General features: G+C 38.2%; 1 protein-coding gene across 1 annotated transcript in view; it reads right to left on the bottom strand.

Moving 5' to 3' along the window:
• Nucleotides 1-2065: 2065 nt before the first annotated feature.
• Nucleotides 2066-21359, bottom strand: part of LOC124545786 (dynein regulatory complex subunit 5) — a 99121-nt gene continuing 79827 nt past the window's right edge. Inside the window, exons 6-8 of the mRNA XM_047124733.1 lie at nt 5485-5756; nt 2261-2420; nt 2066-2171 (exon numbers count right to left, since the gene is read on the bottom strand). Coding sequence (XP_046980689.1) covers nt 2131-2171; nt 2261-2420; nt 5485-5756 — 473 coding nt within the window. The 3' untranslated portion in view covers nt 2066-2130. The remainder of the gene's footprint in view (nt 2172-2260; nt 2421-5484; nt 5757-21359) is intronic.

Genomic DNA, 21359 nt, shown 5'->3' with positions numbered 1-21359 from the left:
GAAGAGAAGGTGGTCACACAAGTTATCATCCTCTACCGAACACGCAGGCGAGTAAGCACGAAAAACAAGGAGTGATTCGATTTTAGGTGGCAGAGGGAGTTGGAGGCCATGAAATGTATCGACGGATGAAAGATGTGTACACTGAGGACAGTCTGAGTCATTCAAGTGTTGTGGAATGGCACAAATGATTCCTTAATGGGCACGAGTCACTGGAAGATGAGCCCAACAGGCTCATCATGTCATCACACCAGAAATGGTCTGGAAGTGATTGCTTTAGTCTTGGACAGCCGCAAAATCACCGTGGATGAGATGTGTCGGTTACTGTGTATTGGCGTGAGCACTGCCCACACCATAATGTATCAACACTTGAACTTTCAATAATTTGTGCTGTGAAGATGACATTGCAGCAGTTTCGGTGGGAAAGCTGGAACATCTAGCGTACCATCTCAACCTTTCACCATATGACTTCCAATGTTTGGAAGCTATTTGTGGACATTGATTCACAACGGATGAAGAAGTGTGTGACTGGATCTAGGTCTGAATCTGACAACTGCCGACTAGTTTCTTCAAGGATGGGATCAACCAGCTAGCATCACAATGGGATAAATGTGCCAACAGTTTTGGCGACTATTTTCGAGTATGTGTACTGCGTATAACTACATTTTTGAGTTAATAAAATCGTTACCATTACTTTACACTAGCATCTGGGTTTCATTTGAACACCGCTTACATATTAAATGAAGCAGTGCAATGAAACATTGTCTGATGATGGTACGAAATTAGTACTGTATGACACAACTGCCTACCTTGGGGTCTGAATGGCCTCCATTTTCTTTTTAACATAACCCCATCTATCCTGCTCTCCTCCCTGAGTAAGGAACTATTAGTGCAAAAGGTAGAACAGTGTCATGTTGTTTTCTATGTGCTCATCAGCAGTACTGGAATTACATGTTCTTTAGGGGACTACTGACCAGCAATACTCTCTTAAAACTTTTAGAGTTTCCTTGACAGAATCTTTCTTTTGATGTAAATAACAATGCCATAATGTTAAGACAAGCATCTGCCTCCTTTAACATCATGTTGATTTTTATGACAGAAATTTAAAAAAAAATCTGTTCCTGCAAAGAGAACAATGTGCATTCAACATCACAAATGTATGTGTATGGCATACTCTGCACTTGTGTTATCATACCTCACCTATGGAGCAGAAGTATGGGGATATAAATAAAGTAGTCCTCCTCTAAAAAAATGCAATTAGGATTCTGTGAAATCTCTACTGTACTGAGATTTGTAAAGGGATGTTCATATGTAAGAAATTAATTACACTGGCATCACTATATTTGACTAATATCTAGCAAAATGTCATTCTTTTGGCTGTGTCTGTTAATGGCTCAATGGTTCTACTGTTTGGTGAGTCACTCCTACACAATTTACATTGTCAGAACCTACCATACCACATTTATAATGCCTAGTGGCTCCCTTCTGTCCTAATTTCATGCTGGGCATACTTTGTTACTTTCTCATAATTTACATCTGATTTGTCTCCCCCCATATCGCTTGTCCACGTTTTCCTTCTTGCCTTTGTTATGGACATACATCAACAGCCATGAACAGCATCGCTGTGTGTGACTTTTGAGGCACTCTGCAGACCAGTCGCACCACCCACCCTTTAGAAGGCTGCATGATGTCATAAATGTGACACCTGGCTGGAGTAATAACACCTGAATCAGCTTATACAGAAATATTTAAAAGAGTTGCTTTACAGTTTACGAGTTGACAATTCTGCCTCTGCGCCAGCATGTGATGATGCTAGTGTTGTCCTCAGAAACACTGCTGTTTCAGGATGTAATGTGAAATTTAAAAGATATCTAACATACATGTACAGCCATTTTATGTCATATTTAATATTTATGAAAGACATAATTTCTATTGATACTTCATTGTGGATCATACTTTTTACAAATACTGAAACATCCATATTTGTTATTAAGACAGTGTCACAAGAACATAATTCCTTTCTTTTATAGAACGATGTTAACAATTAAAATTTAGGTTAAAATAAAAAGGCCCTCCAAATGTTGAAAATTTCTGCATTTCTTCACATCCACAATGTCCTAGAAATACTCTGTTTTACACCATATCTTGGAAATAAACTCGGCTTTTATGTGCTTCTGTAATAAAAAGGAAACAATAATAATAATGATACTCTTCAATAAACCTTTGTGCAAGAATACTTTCATGAACAAGCTCACCAACTTACTTCGTAATTTTTTCTGTTGTTTCTTGTGTAGTTCTTTATTTTTTTGTAGGTCAAGCATTATATTCAAACTATTTTCTTCTAAAATACCTGTCACTCTTAGATCAAGCTGCAGGAGTGTCTGGTTATGTTTCAGACCATCTTCAAGATATTTCCCTCCTTTCTAGAAACACAAATATGGTTGTTCTTGATAATGTGATATAAACTATTACATGGAGTTAAGAAATATTAAAGTTAAATGGCCAACCTAATAAAGCATGAATGCAATTACAATAAAAACATGATAAGTACAGTAAAATAATGAATGAAACAAATATATTACAAGAAACATAAAAAAGCTTTACACTAGTACTGAGACGTAAGTACAATAGTAAGTGGCATCACTGACTGCGGAAATTCATGGGAAGTTTCAGTCTGGAATGATTTGCTTACTTTGGTTGCAGTGCACTTGCCCACTGTAAAACAGTGTGAATGTTTGACTATCAGGGTAGCTCTTTACTGTAGATGACTATGGTGGGTGCATACAGAGAGTAGTTAGCTCATGGTGATGAAGGAAAAATGAGATGGTGAAATGGAGTATTGGCACCATGGACATTGTTATATACCCTCAGTTCATAAAACAATACAGATATGTTTGGAACTGAGTTTAGATTATTAACGTACAGTGTGCTGATAATACATGCCATCGTTTATGCTCCCTAAGCAGCTAAAATGTGGGCAATTGACATTTCTTTCACATCAAGATTCAAAATATCTATTTACGGATTTAATACCAACATACTGGATGAACTACTGACTTAATTTGTGGAGGCCGATAGTGCCTGGGGGAACCTGACAAAAACTAATATTAGGTGGTTCCAAATTCTAAAGGCTCCATTAGAAGTTCATTTAACTGAGAAGATAACAGGGATTCAGCTTATAAAATAACTATAAGATACTTGGGGACAAAAAAGGAAGATAAAAAGAATGTATTAATCATGATGTTGCATCTTAAGAGATGTCTCAGCTAAATCTGTTGTCACACTCTGCATAGAATCATACAGAACTGCTGTCACAAATCATGGAGATTTAATAATACCTAAATGATGTGAGTGCATTTAGTTTGTCATCAGACGTCTTGGAATGCCTAATGGAAACTATATTCAGAACTACACCTCATTACATACAGTCACAGATGATGTGTATTAAAACCAGAAATTATTATTAAGTAAATTTTTTGCATTCATAAATATGACGCAATACAGTAACACACACACACACACACACACACACACACACACACACACATGACGCAATACAGTAACACACACACACATATGACGCAATACAGTGACACACACACACACAGTGACACACACACACACACACACACACACACACACACACACACACCCACCACCGTTACCACCTGTAGAAATTCATCGGCAATTGAGTGAAGTGCATGGGGAAACGTGTATAAGCATTCAACACATCCACAAATAGTGTAGGGAGTTTGCCAATGGCCGTATGGACGTTCACGATGTACAACGAAGTGGGAGGCCTTCAATCTCCGACGAAGTTGTGAGGAAAGTTGAGCAAATCCTGCTCAAAATTCAGTGAATCACCATCCAGCAACTGGCTGCTCAAATTCCTGAGGCTTCTGAAGCTTCAATTGACAGGATATTGAATGAAGCGCTAGGCTACCATAAGGTGTGCATGTGATGGATGCCGCACATGCTTTCAGAAGTCTGCAAACAGCAGCGTGTTGACTGGGTTCGGAAGCTCTGGAGTGAATGCAACAAGAATGAGGAAGACTTCCTTGATCCCATTGTTACAGGGGATGAATTGTGCTGCCATTACATTACTCTGGAAACAAGACAACAATCGTGCCATTGGAAACACACTGGATCGCCACCACCAAAGAAGTTTAAGCAGCAGCTGTCAGCAGGAAAAATCATGGTATCAGTGTTTTATGACCAGTGTGCTGTACTGCTCATTGATTTTATGCCTATAGGGACCACCATAAACTTGACAGGTTATTGCGAGGCCTTGAAAAAGCTCAGACAGGCAATCCAAAATCGTCGTAGGGGAAAACTCAGCAAAGGCGTAAAGCTGTACCCTGACAATGCCCATCCACATGTGTCGCAACAAACAAAGGAGTTAATCATCAAATTTGGCTGGGATGTCACTGACCATCCCCTTACAGCCCTGATTTGGCACCCAGTGATTTCCATGTGTTTCTGAAATTGAAGGAGCACCTAGGCAGTCTACAATTGTAGAGACGGATGAGGAGTTGCAAGAAGAAGTTTCCAAGTTTCTCAACAGGTTGGCGGCAGACTTCTTTGAGGTGGGAGTGCAGAAGTGGATTACTCGACAGAAAAAATGCATAGAAAAAAATGGGGACTATGTGGAAAAATGGCTTAAAGATCAACGTTTTCAATGGTGTAATCGTTTTTTCGAACAAAAAATTCCTTGTGTCTAAAAAACTGTGGCAACCTTATTTTTGAAACTACCCTCGTATTTTGCAGGCCTGGAGGAAACTCATTCCCAAGATGGGATCAAGGCACTGGAACATCGTTGGACCAAGTGTATTAATCTAAAATGAAACTACATAGAAAAATTAAAAAAAGGTTTCATTGATGTAAGAACTTTTCAAAACACTCTTGTACTTGTTGAAAAAAGTGGAGTTCAGACATGAATCTATGTCTACAAAAGAGAAACAAAGATGTAATCATCATAGTGCATTGTAGGACAAGGGCTGATACTTTGCTTGTCTGTTATGCATCTACATAAATGATTTACCGATGATAGTGGAGGACTCTTCAAAAATGGTCATCTCTGCTGATGATACATGTTTAATGCATATTGATAAATGATTCAAGAAACATCCATACCAGACACAGCCAGAATAATAATGGTAAAGGTTTACAATTGGTTTGAGCCAACATCTTAACCCTTAATCTTACAAAAACTCACATTATACAACTTTTAACAAATAGAAATGTGTGAAATACACTGGAAGTAGAGATCAACAGTCATATACTTCTATCATAAATTCTTCTAGATGCCATTATAAGGAAAATTTATTTACATAAAAATGTTTATTAAAGATGTGGCAATTCTTCCTTCTCTTCATCAGCTCTTCAGGAGTAAGAATCTGAACTGTATCGTGCGACACTTACCACATTTATTGATTCATATGACTATGAGGTTCCTGTATTCATGCGTTTGTCAGTTACATGACCTACCTCATCAAGTTGGTTGTTGGAGAGGTCAAGTATTCGGAGACTCTGATTCTTGACCAGCATCTCCCCAATACTCAAAGCCCCAGCTGAAGTAATAGTACATCCAGCTAAGTTAAGTTCTGCCAACCGTCCTTCTTCCATCAATGCCAATGCTGCACAGAGGAATGCCACTCCCTCATCCTTTATCATTGAATTAAGACGCAGGTTAAGGCACTTCAGAGGACAGTTTCCACCATGAGAAATGCCATATGCCAGACCCTCTGCACCCTTTGACCCTAGGTTAAAGTGGAAAATTCACAATCACTGTCTTGTTCTTATTAATTAAAATGAATGTACATGATTGATGTAATGATAGCTAGTCCTTAATTAATACGTGGGGACTCTGCTAACAACAATGTCTGTTGCAGAGAGGAAACTCTCTGATTAGCAACACTGGCCTGGTGTGAAATATCTGAGAACTATCATTCAGTGTGCTTTATGTTTCCATGAACAATTCTGCATAACTGTTTTGTTACCACATGCTACCTTTATTACATTCCTGGGTAAAATATACATTGGCGACCCACAATGAATGATACAGCTCATTTGAATGCTTTTACATTCTCAGTTCACATACTGCTCATTGAGGACAGAGCCATCTTGCAACTGTCATGCACTGAAACTCCTATGACACGACAATGACTTCTGTACAGATGCATTTAGAGTTTTGCAGCAAAACACTCGGCAGCTGATGCTGTTCAAGCAGGACAATGGTCACTCTCAGTGCAGTGTCACCATTGCTGATAATGCTAACTATGACACAGAACAATGTATCCCTGCAGACAATCTATCAGAGGATTTTGTTTAAGACTTTACTTCGGATGCATATCATTCCATACTGTGTGCTAGCTTCTTTGATATGTAAATTCTCGAATGTTCACTGATGTTGACAGGCCTACTGCAACATGTCCAACCTCAATCAATCTTTTCACACAACATCACATGATCCAACCTTTCGGAGAATTTCCGGACATTGCTACTGAATTTTACATCCACACCACGTATGGATAATGTGAACTCATTCGTTATGCCTATTCGAACATTGTCCTGGAAATCTGCAGAACCATGCATCAACTATTCCACCACCCAGTTTGGTTCACAATTTAAGCTGCCTCCATTCTGCTCAACTCAATCTGTGATTTGGTTTACAATTGCTCAGTGTATTCTGTTCACCCATGGCTTCTCAGATGACAGTGTAAAATTTACATCAAAATAATTAACAACCAATGCATAAAAGAAATTTTATTTCCTTACCAGTTTCAAGCACTTACTGCCCTTCATCAGAAGGGTGTACAGAAAAATTTACCACAAGAATATTAAAATTAAGAATGAAAAGTATGAAAATTTTTAAAATTTAAAGATAAAAAATGGTACGTACTTATAACTATTGCATTATTTGCAAGTATCAACAATAAGGAGCATGCAGCATATTAAAACAAAAACTTAAGTGCACATAAGCAGCATAATAAGTAATATATACACTGAAGAGCCAAAGAAACTGGTGCACTTGCCTAATATCATATAGGGCCCCCATGAGCATGCAGAAGTGCTGCAACATGACTTGGAATGGACTCAACTAATATCTGAAGTAGTGCTGGAAGGAACTGACACCATTAATCCTGCAGGGTTGTCCATAGATCCGTAAGAGTATGAGGGAGTGGAGATCTCTTCAGAGCAGCACATTGCAAGGCATCCCAGATACCCTGGCTGATGTTCATATTTGGGGAGTCTGATAGCCAGCAGAAGTGTTTAAACTCAGAAAAGCGCTCCTGGAGCCTCTCTGTGGCCATTCTGTATGTGTGGGGTGTCACACTGTCCTGCTGGAATTGCCCAAGTCTGTCAAAATGCACAATGGGCATGAATAGATTCACGTGATCAGACTGGATGCTTACGGATGTGCCAACAGTCAGCGTCATACTTAAATGCATCAGGGGTCCTATACCACTCCAACTGCACATGCCCCACCCCACTGCAGAGCCTCCACCAGCTTGAACAGGGTCCATGGATTCATGAGGTTATCTCCATCTCCATACGCATCAATTCGCTCGATGCAATTTGGAACGAGACTCATCCGACCAGGCAACATGTTTCCAGTTATCAACAGTGCAATTGTCAGTGTTGATGGGCCAACACAAGGCATAAAGCTTTGTGTTGTGCAGTCATAAAGGGTACATGAGTGAGCCTTTGACTCTGAAAGCCAATGTAAATGATGTTTCGTTGAATGGTTTGCATGCTGACACTTGTAGATGGCCACCATTGAAATCTGAAGCAATTTGCAGAAGGGTTGCATTTCTGTCACGTTGAATGTTTCTCTTCAGTCATTGCTGTCCTCTTCTTGCAGGATCTTTTTCTGGCCACAGCGATGTTGGAATTTGATGTTTTACTGGATTCCTGATATTCACAGTTCATTGCAGCAGCAGTAGCCTATCTAACAACTGCGCCAGACACTTTTCATCTTATATAGCAGTGTCATATTCTGCCTGTTTTTACATATCTCTGTACTTGAATATGCAGACCTATGCAAGTTTCTTTGATGCTTCAGTGTACAAAAGCCTAATGACAAACAAAAAAAGTTAATAGTTACAACAAGTGGCACTATAGGTGGGAAATTTGAGAACTAATCTCTAAACAGCTGTAGTGAGGTCAGCAGCATACTAACAGGGAACCTGTCAGCAAAAACTAATTGCAATACTTATCATGGGGCTGGAAACTGTAACTGGAATAAGTGGCAAGACAATTTTCAACCACTTGCTAGTATTAAGTACTGGAAAGTGGCTACAGAGGAAATAACATGAGGGCACAATTGTGTTATAGTGAAACAGCCAGTACTGGAATATTTGCAGGTCACAAGTACAATTCGTGAAAGAATTGTAACTAGTGGTATTCGTACCAATTGTGTGATACACATATTTCTAAACTGGTGTAGAGACATCAGTAGTGTGGTAGCAGGAAACAAAGCCACACAAACAGTGTGCAGGAAGCAATAACTGGAGTAACTGAGGAAACAATTCCTAGGCAGTAGCTAAAACTGAGAGTCAAAAGTAATTAGAGGAAAAATGTTACAGTGGAATAACTAGTCCAAAATGCTCTTCGTGAAGTAAATGTATCTAACAATATTCACGTAAGCTGTATGAAATAAGTAAAATAGGTTTGGCTACCTGATTGTGAATGACTAAGAGTGCTCATTAACCATAAACATTACTTGCAAATATAAAGTAGAGGATCTGTAACTTTAAGAGTAGAATGTCTGTAGGTCATTGTTTACATACAGCTAACCATCTGTAGCAAAAATAAATCACCACCTGTAAGATGTCGATGGTTTAGTGTCTGCAACAATAAATGGTTGACTACCGAACAATGTTCCCCTCAACTGAAAATGCTTAACGTCTTATACAAGGGTAAGTCAATTATTATCCGCAAAGTAGTTATAAAATTTTATAGTAAGCAAATAGGAAATTTACAAGAACATAATTTTTCAACAGAGTCTCCTTGCGTTTCAACATACTTGGTCCATCATTGTACAAGCTTCCTGATGCCCTCATAAAGAAAGGTTTTCAGTTGAGCTGCGAGCCATATATCCACCGCTTCTTTCACTGTTCCATCTGAGGCAAATCAATGGCCCTTTAATGCCTGTTTGAGTGGACCAAACAAGTGATAGTCAGAAGAGGCAACTTCGCAACTATATGGAGGATGACCCAGTACTTCAAATTTGAGTTTCTGGAGGATTTCAGCAACATGAGCAGCAGTATGCGGGCGGCCTTTGTCGTGCAACAACACAACACCTTTTGACAGCAATCATCAGTGTTTGCCTCGAATTGCAGGCTTTAGCCCAGCAGTAAGCATCTCACCGTAATGTACACTGTTTATTGTTGTGCTCCTTTCCTCGTAATGTTGCTGTACTGGATGTTGTGCGTCCCAAAAAAACATAAGCATCAGTTTTCCTGCAGACGGTTGGGTCTTAAACTTTTTGTTGCACGGCGACTTTGGATGTTTCCATCCCATACTCTGGCGTTTACTCTCCAGCTCATAATGATGCCTCCATGTTTCGTCACCAGTAATTAACCTGTCTAAGAAGTAGTCCCCTTCATTACCATAGCGATCCAAATGTTTTTTGCAGATGTCCAAGCGCGTTTGTTTATGCAACTGTGTGAGTTGTTCTGGGACCCATCTTGCATAAACTTTATGAAACCCAAGTCTGTAGTGGATGATTTCGTAGGCAGAACAGTGACTAATTTGCAGATGACGTGCTACTTTGTCAATAGTTAATCGTCTGTCTAAGTGAATCATTTCAGGTGAATGCTTAATGGTTTCTTCATCTGTGGCAGTAAACGGTCGTCCAGCTCCTTCACCGTGCATAACGCTTGTGTGACCATTTCGGAATTTTTCAATCCATTCATAGACACTCCATTGTAGCAAAACACTGTTCCCGTACTGTACCGAAAGTCTTCAATGAATTTCGGTCCTTGATATGCCTTTGGACCACAAAAAACGGATCACTGAAGATTGCTCTTTTTTGGTGCAAATAGATAGCAGAGCAGCCATGATTAACAGCACGGCAGCTATAACAAAACTAACCTAGCAGCTTGAAAATTGCAAAGATATAACAACAAATAAACAAAGCATGCATCATCAACGTAAAATAACAGTACTACCAGAATAAACAAAAATATAACTAAAGTGCGGATAATAATTGACTTACCCTCGTAACTGCAGATGCCTAACAACTGATAACTATAAATGGTCAACTTACTATAGTCCAATCAATGAAATAAGATGGCCTGTAAATACACCAAGATGCAGGAGTAAAGCACTTCCGTTGAGGAGTGAAAAATACAGGGAATGCTTGTGCGGCTGTGTCTGTTGCGAGCATAAGTCATTAGTGTACACTGCTATACAGCAGTGATTTGAGTATCTGATTGTAAAGTCCCTCATGTTTAAAAGACCAATTACTGATTATTAATGTAGGAACAGTGTTTGTAACTGCATTCGGCATTTATTGTTTCTGTGCCCACCCAATAGCCATTCTTTTTTTCATTGGTATTACATACGAGTAAACTTGTTCTGCCATCCTTCACAGATACAACAGGGGAGGTTGATGAGTCACTTGCGAATCCATCCAAGAAGCGATCAAAGAAGAGCTCATTAAATTCTGCAGAGAAACATTTGGTTCTTAATCTTTATAAAATGGAACTGTTGCATCCAGAGCAGTCAATGGTCACTTTTGTTTTGAAAACAGCTATGTCTACAGATGCTGATCATTCTTCAGTGTGTCGTATGATAAGTGAGTACAAGGACACACTCTCTCTGAAGTCTCCCAAGAAAGAAAAATCACAACAGAATCTTTCAGAAAGTGTTGATGATTCTGATAGGAATGCAATACAAAGGAAAGTATATTAACTTTTTTCATAACATATTGCCAGCTGTTGACAAAGTGATTGCTTCTGTGAATGCAGGCCCAGATTTGGGAAATTTTTGGAGAACTACATTTTATAAATAATTAAAAGAAATGAATTTTAAACATGTTTGATGTGGATGTAATAGCATGCTAAAGACAGGGATGCCATTATTTTATGGAGGCAGCATTATCTATGAACCATTAAATTGTTAAGAGTTAAAAGAAGACCCATTTACTATTTGGACAAGACATGGTTGAATGCAGGACATACCAGAGTATCTTCTGGATACCATAAAATCCTTAAACAAGCAATTCTGTGCAGATTATCCACCAAGAATGAGGGCCACTGTGTAAAAAAACACCTGATTACCACACATGTTGAAAACAAAGGGTGTTTGTGGGCTTCCGTAATAGTGGAGACTTTCATGAGGAGACATGCACTGATATGTTTGAGAAGTGATTTCAAGATAATCTCCCTAAGCTTCATGAAAACACAGTTATTGTTCTTGATAAAGCTCTGTACCACTCTCATCAAAAAGGAAGTGCATCTAATGTGAAGTCCAATAAGCAAGATATATCAGAATGGCTACAATCTAAAAATATTACTTTTGAAGATGACATGTTGAAGTAAGAATTACTGTAGCACACAATGCATATGCAAGACATGAAATGGATAAGAGTGCAGGGAAAACTCGTCTTCCTCCATACCACTATGAATTACATGCCATCAAGTTAATTCCAGCCAGAATCAAAGACTGTGTTGCAGCAAAAAACATAACATACAAAATGTCAGAAGTTCAAGAACTATTAGAACAAGCTGGAAGAACTGTGATTGCCGAAGAGTGGGACAAATGTGTCCTCCATGTGGTGAAAAATGTTGAAACTCAGATGTGGAAATTAGCCTGCATTATAGAGGAGAGAGAAGAGCGTTTTGTTATAAATCTCAATTAAAGCAGTTTAAGTTTGACAGAATGAACTTAGTTTTATCATTTCTTTAATACCATTGCAATTGGTATTGTTATTAAAGTAGCTTGTGTTGCTATGCTGCCTGTCAGTTTTTTTACACTTTTTTCATTACATTGTTGCCCAAGTTTGTAACATACGTTTCTCATGAGCAATGCACACTTCACTGTGATGTCAGCCTGGTGGCAAACTGCAAAGCGTGCACGAAGTATTTTCTACAACCCTGCTTTCACCGGAACAGGTAGCTGTTTGTGTTTGTCCCAGCTCTTAGTGAATAGTGTATAGAATCTGTATAAAAAAGTTAAAAACTAACTGTATGTAACAAATGTACCAACAGTAAAAGGTTGACTAATTGTAGCTGTGAGTAGCTGTTTTAATGTGACTGTACATAGCTAACTAAAAGTAAATAAATGTAACAGCATATGGGCAAGCTATAGGGTGTCAAATACTACTAACTGTTTACTGGTTGTAAATAGCAAATTAGCCTTGTGGAATGATGGTACCATACAATTAAAGCTGGCCTTACATGTCACGGTGGTCGCTAAATAGAATCATGTGTATGTACTGCCCACAAAGACACCCTCTGTGCCTTTCTCTCAGAAGTCCTCTGTGGTGAGCTACTCACTCTGCCTGCAGACTTTGTGCTGCAAGTAGCACTGACAAATATTTGAGAACTCCGCACCCTCATCACACAAGCCCAACAACACATCACACGGCTCTGGACACCGCCTCCGCAGCTGCATAGTTCTCTGAAAATCTTCATCTATAAGGCACTAACAGACTGCAGCTACTTCATGCTCTGGGATGATACTATCTGCCCTGTACTAAATGTGCCTTATACTGGCCCTCAGGCAGCCATCAGACGAGGTACTAACACTTTCAACATATTGCTTCATGGTAGGCTTACCATTGCAGTGGTTAACTGATAGAAACCAGCTTTGCCCTTTTGTGACATCACCCATACTGACAATGTACAAACCACTCTTAGTGATTACTTCACTCCCTTCTCAGCTCAATGACACATAACCTGACACAAATACCAACAACACATCCATATTCCAACTAGACTTGCAGCACTTACTGCCAGGCAACATTCAGGTTGAACTAGTTGATGATTTCCCTATGTTGAGGGGTGGCTTGAGATAAATCAGACTGGAAACTGATTTATCGCCTGATTTTCTCCCATAGTTCCAAAATCCCGAGCACTGTGGAAACAGCTGCAATCACATCATGACTCTTGCATGAGGGATTCCTCACCATCAAGACCCCTAGGACATCACAATGGCCTGCAACTGATCTCTGCAGGATTACATCAACACCCCAGCCATTTTACCATGCATACACTCTAGCAAGGCACTATCAATCATTATCGTTGCACCCAACCTCCATCTCACCTCAAGAAATAACATCTATATGCCATGGAGCACAATCGATGTCATCGTGCCCTTACCTTGTGTTCAATGAGAAATGTTCCAACTGCATGCTGCTTGGAAGCCAGCCACAGTGTGGTTCGTCATACGCACACACATGAAGGTGATTGCAATAGTGTTGCTTCTAGGCTATGTTCTCCTCCCAAGGCTCCACACTCCCAGGGGAGGGGGTGGGAGTCAGGGGGCTTGTGTGGTCTCAGCCAGTGACAACAGCAGCAACAGAGAGGTCAATCTCTGGCTAATGACATTGGCCTGATGTGGAAAGCCTGAGGAATTATGATTGTGTCTTATTATGTCTTCCATTAACATATATGTATTCATTCTGTGTCAACTATGGAATAAAATGCATGTTATATGTAATGGTATCATTACTACATGTTACCTTCATCTCACCCTGGGGTAAAATCTACAGGTATATTACTTTGTCAGACAACTCCAGATATTCAGTCCTTCTGAAGATGCAAACCATGCACCTTAAAGTTCTTTGTTAGTAATGAAAAGCATTAAAAATCACTATATTTTCCAGTACAACTTTTATATTCTCAGTATCAAAAAACTCCCTGGCAATTGCAAAACATTGTTGCAACTGTGTAATAAAGCAAGTTCAGTCAAGGCACATCTGTATATTCTATACACATAGACCAATCAAGACAAGTGCACAAGGTATGCAACAATAATGAACAGTATGTTGTCTGCATCCATGATAGCTTTTCCTATCCAACAGGATTAGTATAACTGGTATTAAATTACATGGCAGAAAGATTGTTGCTGGTAGCCTTTAGTTACATGCTTTATTACAGCTGTTCAGATCTGTTACAACAAAATTAGTGTTTGCTTCTTTAATCATGAAAATACCTCGATGGGCATATGATGCTGAATATTACAACACCAAAGCACTTATTTCAACTATTTCCACTTGTTACAGAAGCCATTGCCTCGGTGTCCTGGTGACTGTACAGCATCATATAAATAGTGCCCAAAAGTAGTGTTACATAGGAGGTTGACGCAACACTATCTTGGCATCCTGGATGCCAGATTGCTGCAATGACATCATAATATGGTTGATAGCCTGTGGTCCAGTGATGTCATTAGCTGTTAAACTCCCACAATATGTGCTGAAATGTGACATGTTGGATTCTCTTTTCATGGATACCTGTTTGACACCCTCCTGTGCCAATCTCTTTATGTGCCACCAAGAGGAGACCTTCCTAGCCATCCATGACTCCAAATCCTTTGCCTGGTGCGGGTTCAATGATTATGTCCTCATAATCTAGATCCGGGGCCAACACACTATTCTCATTCTTCAACAGGAACACCTTCTCTCCCATCTGCTTCACCAGGTCCTTCTCAACAAGTATGCCACCTTTCTAGACACTGACCTCCACCTCACTGGTGGATCCATCACAAACTCTGTCCATATTGAGCACACTAATCATGAACAATACCAGCATTTTGATAGCTGCTATCCTTTCCACACCAAAAAGTCACTCCTTTGTAGTCTGGACAGCACACTTCCAGTAAAAAAGCAATCCCTTGCCAAGTATGCTGCATATCTTGTAAAGGCCTTCACCGACACACATTACTCCACACACACACACACACACACACACACACACACACACACACACACACACACACACACACACCTAATCCTGTGACCACCACCAGGAACCAGCTCAAAAGGGTCATCACTCTCATCATCCAATATTATCTGGACTGGAACAACTAAACTATATCCTTCACCAAAGGCTTCAGCTACTTATCTTTTTGCCCAGAAATGAGGAACGCACTGTAAAGCAGCAGAATGGGAGCGTCTCATCTGGAGTTCAGATAGAATGAAAACTTAATAAAAAGTTATTAAAATCAATACAGACTGGTTCAAGCCACTACTATTTTCCATGCCCCTAACCTCTTAATAATGATCTGCAGTAGCTGGATGGAGAATGCAGGATTAGAGGTGAAGCAGAATACAATAAAATCATTCTGTTAAGAGCTCTAATGCATGTGAATACTGCTAGTGGATTACTTCTATCAGGAACACTGATAAACATAATATTGTTCACTTTATTAGACAACTTTACGCTAAAACAAATTTGCACATTATACTGCTCTGGGTACTACATGACATAGATTCGATTAGATTCAGTTTTCTTTCTATAGACCCAAAAAATGAGATGATTCTTGATGGGTGAATATAATACTTACTACCCTGATCATTTGTCAGGAGATTGTCGAAATAGGTGAACACAATGCAGTAAACTGGAGCAGCTAATATTCGCAGAATTAACAGGCTGTCAGAATGAAACATTGTTATGCACAATTAATAAATTTATTATACAAGAAATACCTAATCTTGACAGTTGTGACCAAGTGCTGTCAAAAGCGAATTCTAACAGACGTTTTTACGTAAGCTGGCTTAACACTCTGTGTTAAGACATTCATCTATAGAGTAGAAGGAGTTGCCTATCAAAAAGTCTTTCAAACTCTGTTTAAACCATGCATTATCTGAAACCAAGATTTTAATAGTTGCTGGCAATTTATTAAAAATGTGTGTTCCTGAATATTGGACCCCTTTTGACCAAGGTAAGTACTTTTATGTCTTTATGCAGATTGTTCTTATTCCTATTATTGATACTATGTATTGAGCTATTGGTTGGAAATAAGGATATATTACTTGCAACAAATTTCATTAAGGAATAAATATACTGGGAAGCAGCGGTTAGAATACCAAGTTCCTTGAACAGGTTTCCACATGATGTTCTTGAATTTACAACACAGATGATTCTTATCACACACTTCTGCACCTTAAAAACTTTTGCTTGGTTTGATGAGTGACCCAGAATGTAATCCCGTATGACCTAATAGAATGAAAGCAAGCAAAGTACGTAAGTTTTTTTTTTTACATTTATATCTCCTACATCTGACATTCCTCTCACTGAAAATACAGACTTGTCCAGGCGCTTAAGCAACTCTGTGGCATTTCCTTCCCAACTGAATTTATTATCGAGTTGTAATCCCAGAAATTTAACACTGTCAACATCTTCGATCTGCATGTCTTCATATGTTATACACATACTGGGAGGAAATCTCTTGCAGGTTCTGAACTGCATATAATGGGTCTTCTCAAAGTTTGAAGACAATGAAAATTTGATTGGCAGCTATTTCTAAATCTGTACTTCACTTACTACTTATTGCAATGTTTGCATCATCTGCAAACAAAACAAACTCAGTATCTTGCAATGTAACAGACGAGAGGTCATTAATGCATACTATAAAAAGCAATGGATCCAAGATGGAACTTTGAGGAACATCACAAGTAATTAATTCCAAATCAGATGAAGACTGATTGCTTACTGCACAGGTATTTTGCAATGACACCCTTTGTTTCCTGTTAGATAGATAAGACTCAAATCATTTCGCAGCACTGCTGATGACACCATAATATTCTAATTTACTTAAGAGAATGCTGTGGTTAACACAGTCAAAGGCTTTTGACAGGTCACAGAAAATGCCAGTAGCCTCTAATTTATTATCTAATGAATTAAGTACAGTCTCACTGTAAATGTAAATAGCTTTCTCTGTATCAGAAGCCTTAAGAAATCCAAACTGTAACTTGGATAATATATAACCTTTTCAAATATTTTTGAGAAAGCCAGCATAAGTGAAATTGATCAATAGTTTGATGGTATCTCTTTATCCCTCTTGCTGTAAAGAGGCTTAACTTCAGCCTATTTTAACCAGTCTGGGAATGTTCTGCTGATAAGAGACTGATTACACAGATAACTTAAGGTAAAACTCAGCTCGCATGAGCTCTCTTTGATTAACTTTGTTGATATGTTATCATACCCACTGTAATACTTACATTTTAAGCATTTTATGGTGGATGCTACTTCTTTGGGAGACATGAACATCATTTCCATTTTACTGACATTATTTTGAAAGACTGGTCTCAGATAATCTATTGCACTGTTCACCGAACCTAATAACCCCAAGCTGTCAGCAAACGAGGGGTTTGCAACACTACATGCATTTGTTACCAAAGTCTCATTTACTTTTAGAGTTTTCTGTTCCTCTTCCTTTTTGGTCCCACCTGTCTCTTTCTTCACTACATCCCATACAGTTTTTATTCTGTTGCTTGATGTAATTATCTTTCTTTCATAATAAAGCTGCATCGATTTCTGGATTACTTGCTTCAATATTTTGCAGTATTCTTTGTAATGCATTACAATTCTAACATCAGAGCTGTTCCTAGATAGTAGATACAGTCTCCTTCTTGTCCCAAATGGTATCTTTATTCCTTGTGTAATCTGCAGTTTACTTTTTGACCTCCATGTGATTTGATTTACCTTCAGGGGAAAACAGTTTTCAGAAGAGGAGGTAACTTCATTAATGAGTGCTTTGTATTTTCCATTTGAGACAGAAGTATTGTAAACATCTATCCAGTTCATGTTTTTGGGCAATTTCCTTAATTTTTCATTTTTGACTTATTTATTACCCTCCTGTACTCAGATTTAATAGATTTTTATACTGAAAAGTTTCAACATTTAACACAAAATGCTGCATGTCATGATCAGATAGCCCATTTACTATTGGTTTTGTGACACGACTTTTTTCCCTAGATTTGTCTATAAAGATATTATCAATAGCAGTCTCAGAGAATTTACGTATCCTAGTTGCAAAGTTCACAGTAGGAACTAAATTGAATGATAGTGTTACTGACTGCAATAATTGTTCGCTGGCAGAGCTTTTCAATAAATCCACATTAAAATCAACAGCAACCACTATTTCCTTACTTTTTACTGTGAGATGGTACAACAGAGCTTCTAGATTTTTTTATGACAAGGTTTAAATTTCCTGACGGTGATCTGTATATATCCACTACTATAAAAGACTTATTATGAAATACTACTTCTGTTCCACAAGCTTCTAAAGTGCTGCTTTGAGCAAAATTTACTAATATCAATATTCTTGAAATCAAAACAGTTTCTGACAAATGTGGCAACTCCTCCTTTCTCCATATTTTCTCTACAGAAGTAAGAAGCTAACTTGACTCCTGTAACATTTAACATTTATCTCATCATACTGTACAACGAACATGATACATGACAAGAAATTATGAGTACACACCAGCAAGTAGTCAGACGGTCAAGTGGTCACGTATCGAGACTATACTGGTACATAAAACCAAAGACACAAAACCAATAGCTCACAGTAGTGCACAGATGTTCCTATCAATGCTTTTGAGTAAAATAAATATCCCACTTCAAAACATTCAAATGATATTTTTTAAAAACAGTTTGGCCCATACACTTTATAAATTCATCTAATGTTTTTCTTTCCTTAATCCTTTTGTAATTATGTCTGCTGACATATCACTTTTTTGTACATACACCATCTTCTCTGCTCCATTAGACTCCACTTTTCTTATATAATGGCTTCTAACATCAATACACTGTGAATTTTTTGCTATCTAAAGGATCAACAAACAAATTGCTCTCTGATCATCATTAAATAAAGTTACATACTTGTCATAGCCTACAAGTTCATACAGTAAATTTCTCAAATAAATGTTCTCTTGACAAGCCTCAGAAAGAGCCATATGCTCAGGCTGTGTGCTAGAAAGAGCAACAGTCTTCCTGCTTAACACTCTAATGATACAACAGAACTATGAAATAAAACCAGTATATGACTCCCTGTTTAAGGAACAAGTTGCCCAATCTGCATCTACAAAACCACATAATTCTAAATTTTCTTTTGTAAACTTTAGACAATAAGCCTTACTTTGTTTCTTTCAAATATCTCAAAATTCTCTCAGCACATTTTCAAAGCTTGGTTGAATATGAACTATTAAACTGTCTTAAATAGCTCGCACCAAAAGAAATAAATGGTCTTGCGAATACAGACCAATACATTACGCTACCCATTAGGTATTGATAGGGAACATCATCAACTTTATGTTCTTTTTCACTTATAAAATCAAATGTAGCTTCAATAGAAATTTTTACAGTTTTACAATCTGTCCTACTGAACCTTTCCAACAAATGATCAATATGCAGGCAAGTGTTGTTAAGCATGATAGTTATGTTCCGCAAAATTTCTATGTGTACCAAATTTGCATACATCGAGACTCATTTTATATGTCAAATATGGGGTTAGGTCTTTGTTTATTCATATATTAAGTTTAAAGTAGCAGAGTTTCTTAGTATTTTTATTAAAAACAGCAATTATCATGTTTGTGAAATGCAATTTAACAGTGAAACACACAGTAATAAACTAAAAGCATTTTCATTTAAGCCCATCTACGTCCTAAATAGTCTCTGGACAATCTACATCTGAAGAATCTGATGATGCTAGAGTCAGTTGAGTTTCTGTTACGCATTTCCTTACATGCAAATCCTTTGTTGCTGGAGGGTTCTTGCAAGGCACTTGACATTCATTTGAATATGCCACATCATTTTGCAGTATAGCCTTTATCTGTCACAACTTTTTTACAGCTCTTTTTAAATTCCTCATCTCCAACTGCACCTGCTGCAGCTCTTTTTAAATTCCTCATCTCCAACTGCACCTGCTGCAGCTGCTTCACTCGTAATTTTGTTTTGAAAGCCAAGCTTGAATAGCAGCTCCAGAGAGAGGCATGTGCTGCTGGTTGTGGTGCTCAGTCCAGTGTCTTAGCATTTTTCCGTCACCTCCAAGTGACAATTGGCCACTCTAGTCTCACTTAAGTCTGTTCAAGATAGACATGTTGCTGGACTGATTCTGCATGGTCACAAGCAGTTCTCACAGTCAATTCACTTAAGTCTCAAAGCGTGATGAATGTCAACAATACGCTCACACTTCTTATAATGATCCACACCTTTGAACTTTTTTCCTAATGAAGAAAACCTTCATACACACTTCTTTCCCTTGAGAAGTCCACTTTCTTTCCTTTTACCTGATATTTCAAATACAGATCCCATCAAGTGCAACTTCACAGCTCTGCTGATCTGAATTGACAAATCACGTCTCAACAAACACGACTGAAGGTGCACATTGAGATGTGTTAATGCATTACTGCTTCTACGTACTGTTAACAGATGGCAGCACTTAAATTAATATCAAATGTATGTGAAAATGTGGATAACAAATGTGCATTTAACTGGGTCTATGTGTACTTCCCCTGACTGAAAGCTGACAGTCCATTAATATTGTTATATCTGTTTTCCATCCCCAAACAATTTTTAGCTATTCCTAAATCCCTTACTTTGAATTCCAAACTTAACTTACATTTCAAGAATTCAGTCTCTCATCTATCATTTGAGAAAATACAAGAATCATCAACATACAAAGCTATTACAATAACTAGACATTTGTTCTGTTTTAAAAACAAGTAAGATTGTAGTCTAGACCTTTTGTAACTCAAACCATTTAAAACATCATTTACTCTCTGATTCCACACTATGGATAATTGTTTTAAACCATACATAGCTCTTCTTAAGTTAAAATTTTTCTCTTATCATTACAAAAGTTAAAACCTTGAGGTTGCTTTACAAAAATTTACTCCTTGAGAATACAATTAAAAAAAGGTCTTCACATCAAAATGTGCAACGTTTAAATCTAATTCAACATATAAAGCCATTAAAAGTCTTAAGTGTAGAATGCCTTACCACAGGTGAGAAGGTTTCATCATAAACAACTTCAGGTTTCTGAGCGAATCCTTTTGCCACTGATCTGGCATAATGCTGCACTTTACTTTCACTTCTGATATTTTTCTTAAACACCCATTTACACTCCATTGCACTAGCACTTCCTGGGACATCTACCACTTCTTCAAAAGCTTGGATCTCTTCATCCATAGCATGTCCCCATTTTTCCGCATCAGGTCTGCAAAGGGTCCCCTCCACGGTTGTTGGGACCTCCATCAGATCTTAAGTTCCTGCAGAGAGATAAGTCTCAAAATCATAATATCTCCTATATGGTTTGAACTGCCATTGTGATCCTCTGATTTCTACACTTCATCTTCTTGTGAAACAAGTTTTTTGATCATCAGTTTCTTCCTCTGAGTTAAATGAGTC

The sequence above is a fragment of the Schistocerca americana genome, chromosome 8 (genome assembly GCF_021461395.2).
Source record: "Schistocerca americana isolate TAMUIC-IGC-003095 chromosome 8, iqSchAmer2.1, whole genome shotgun sequence".
NCBI lineage: Eukaryota > Metazoa > Arthropoda > Insecta > Orthoptera > Acrididae > Schistocerca > Schistocerca americana.
This window is presented reverse-complemented; position numbering and strand designations above follow the sequence as displayed.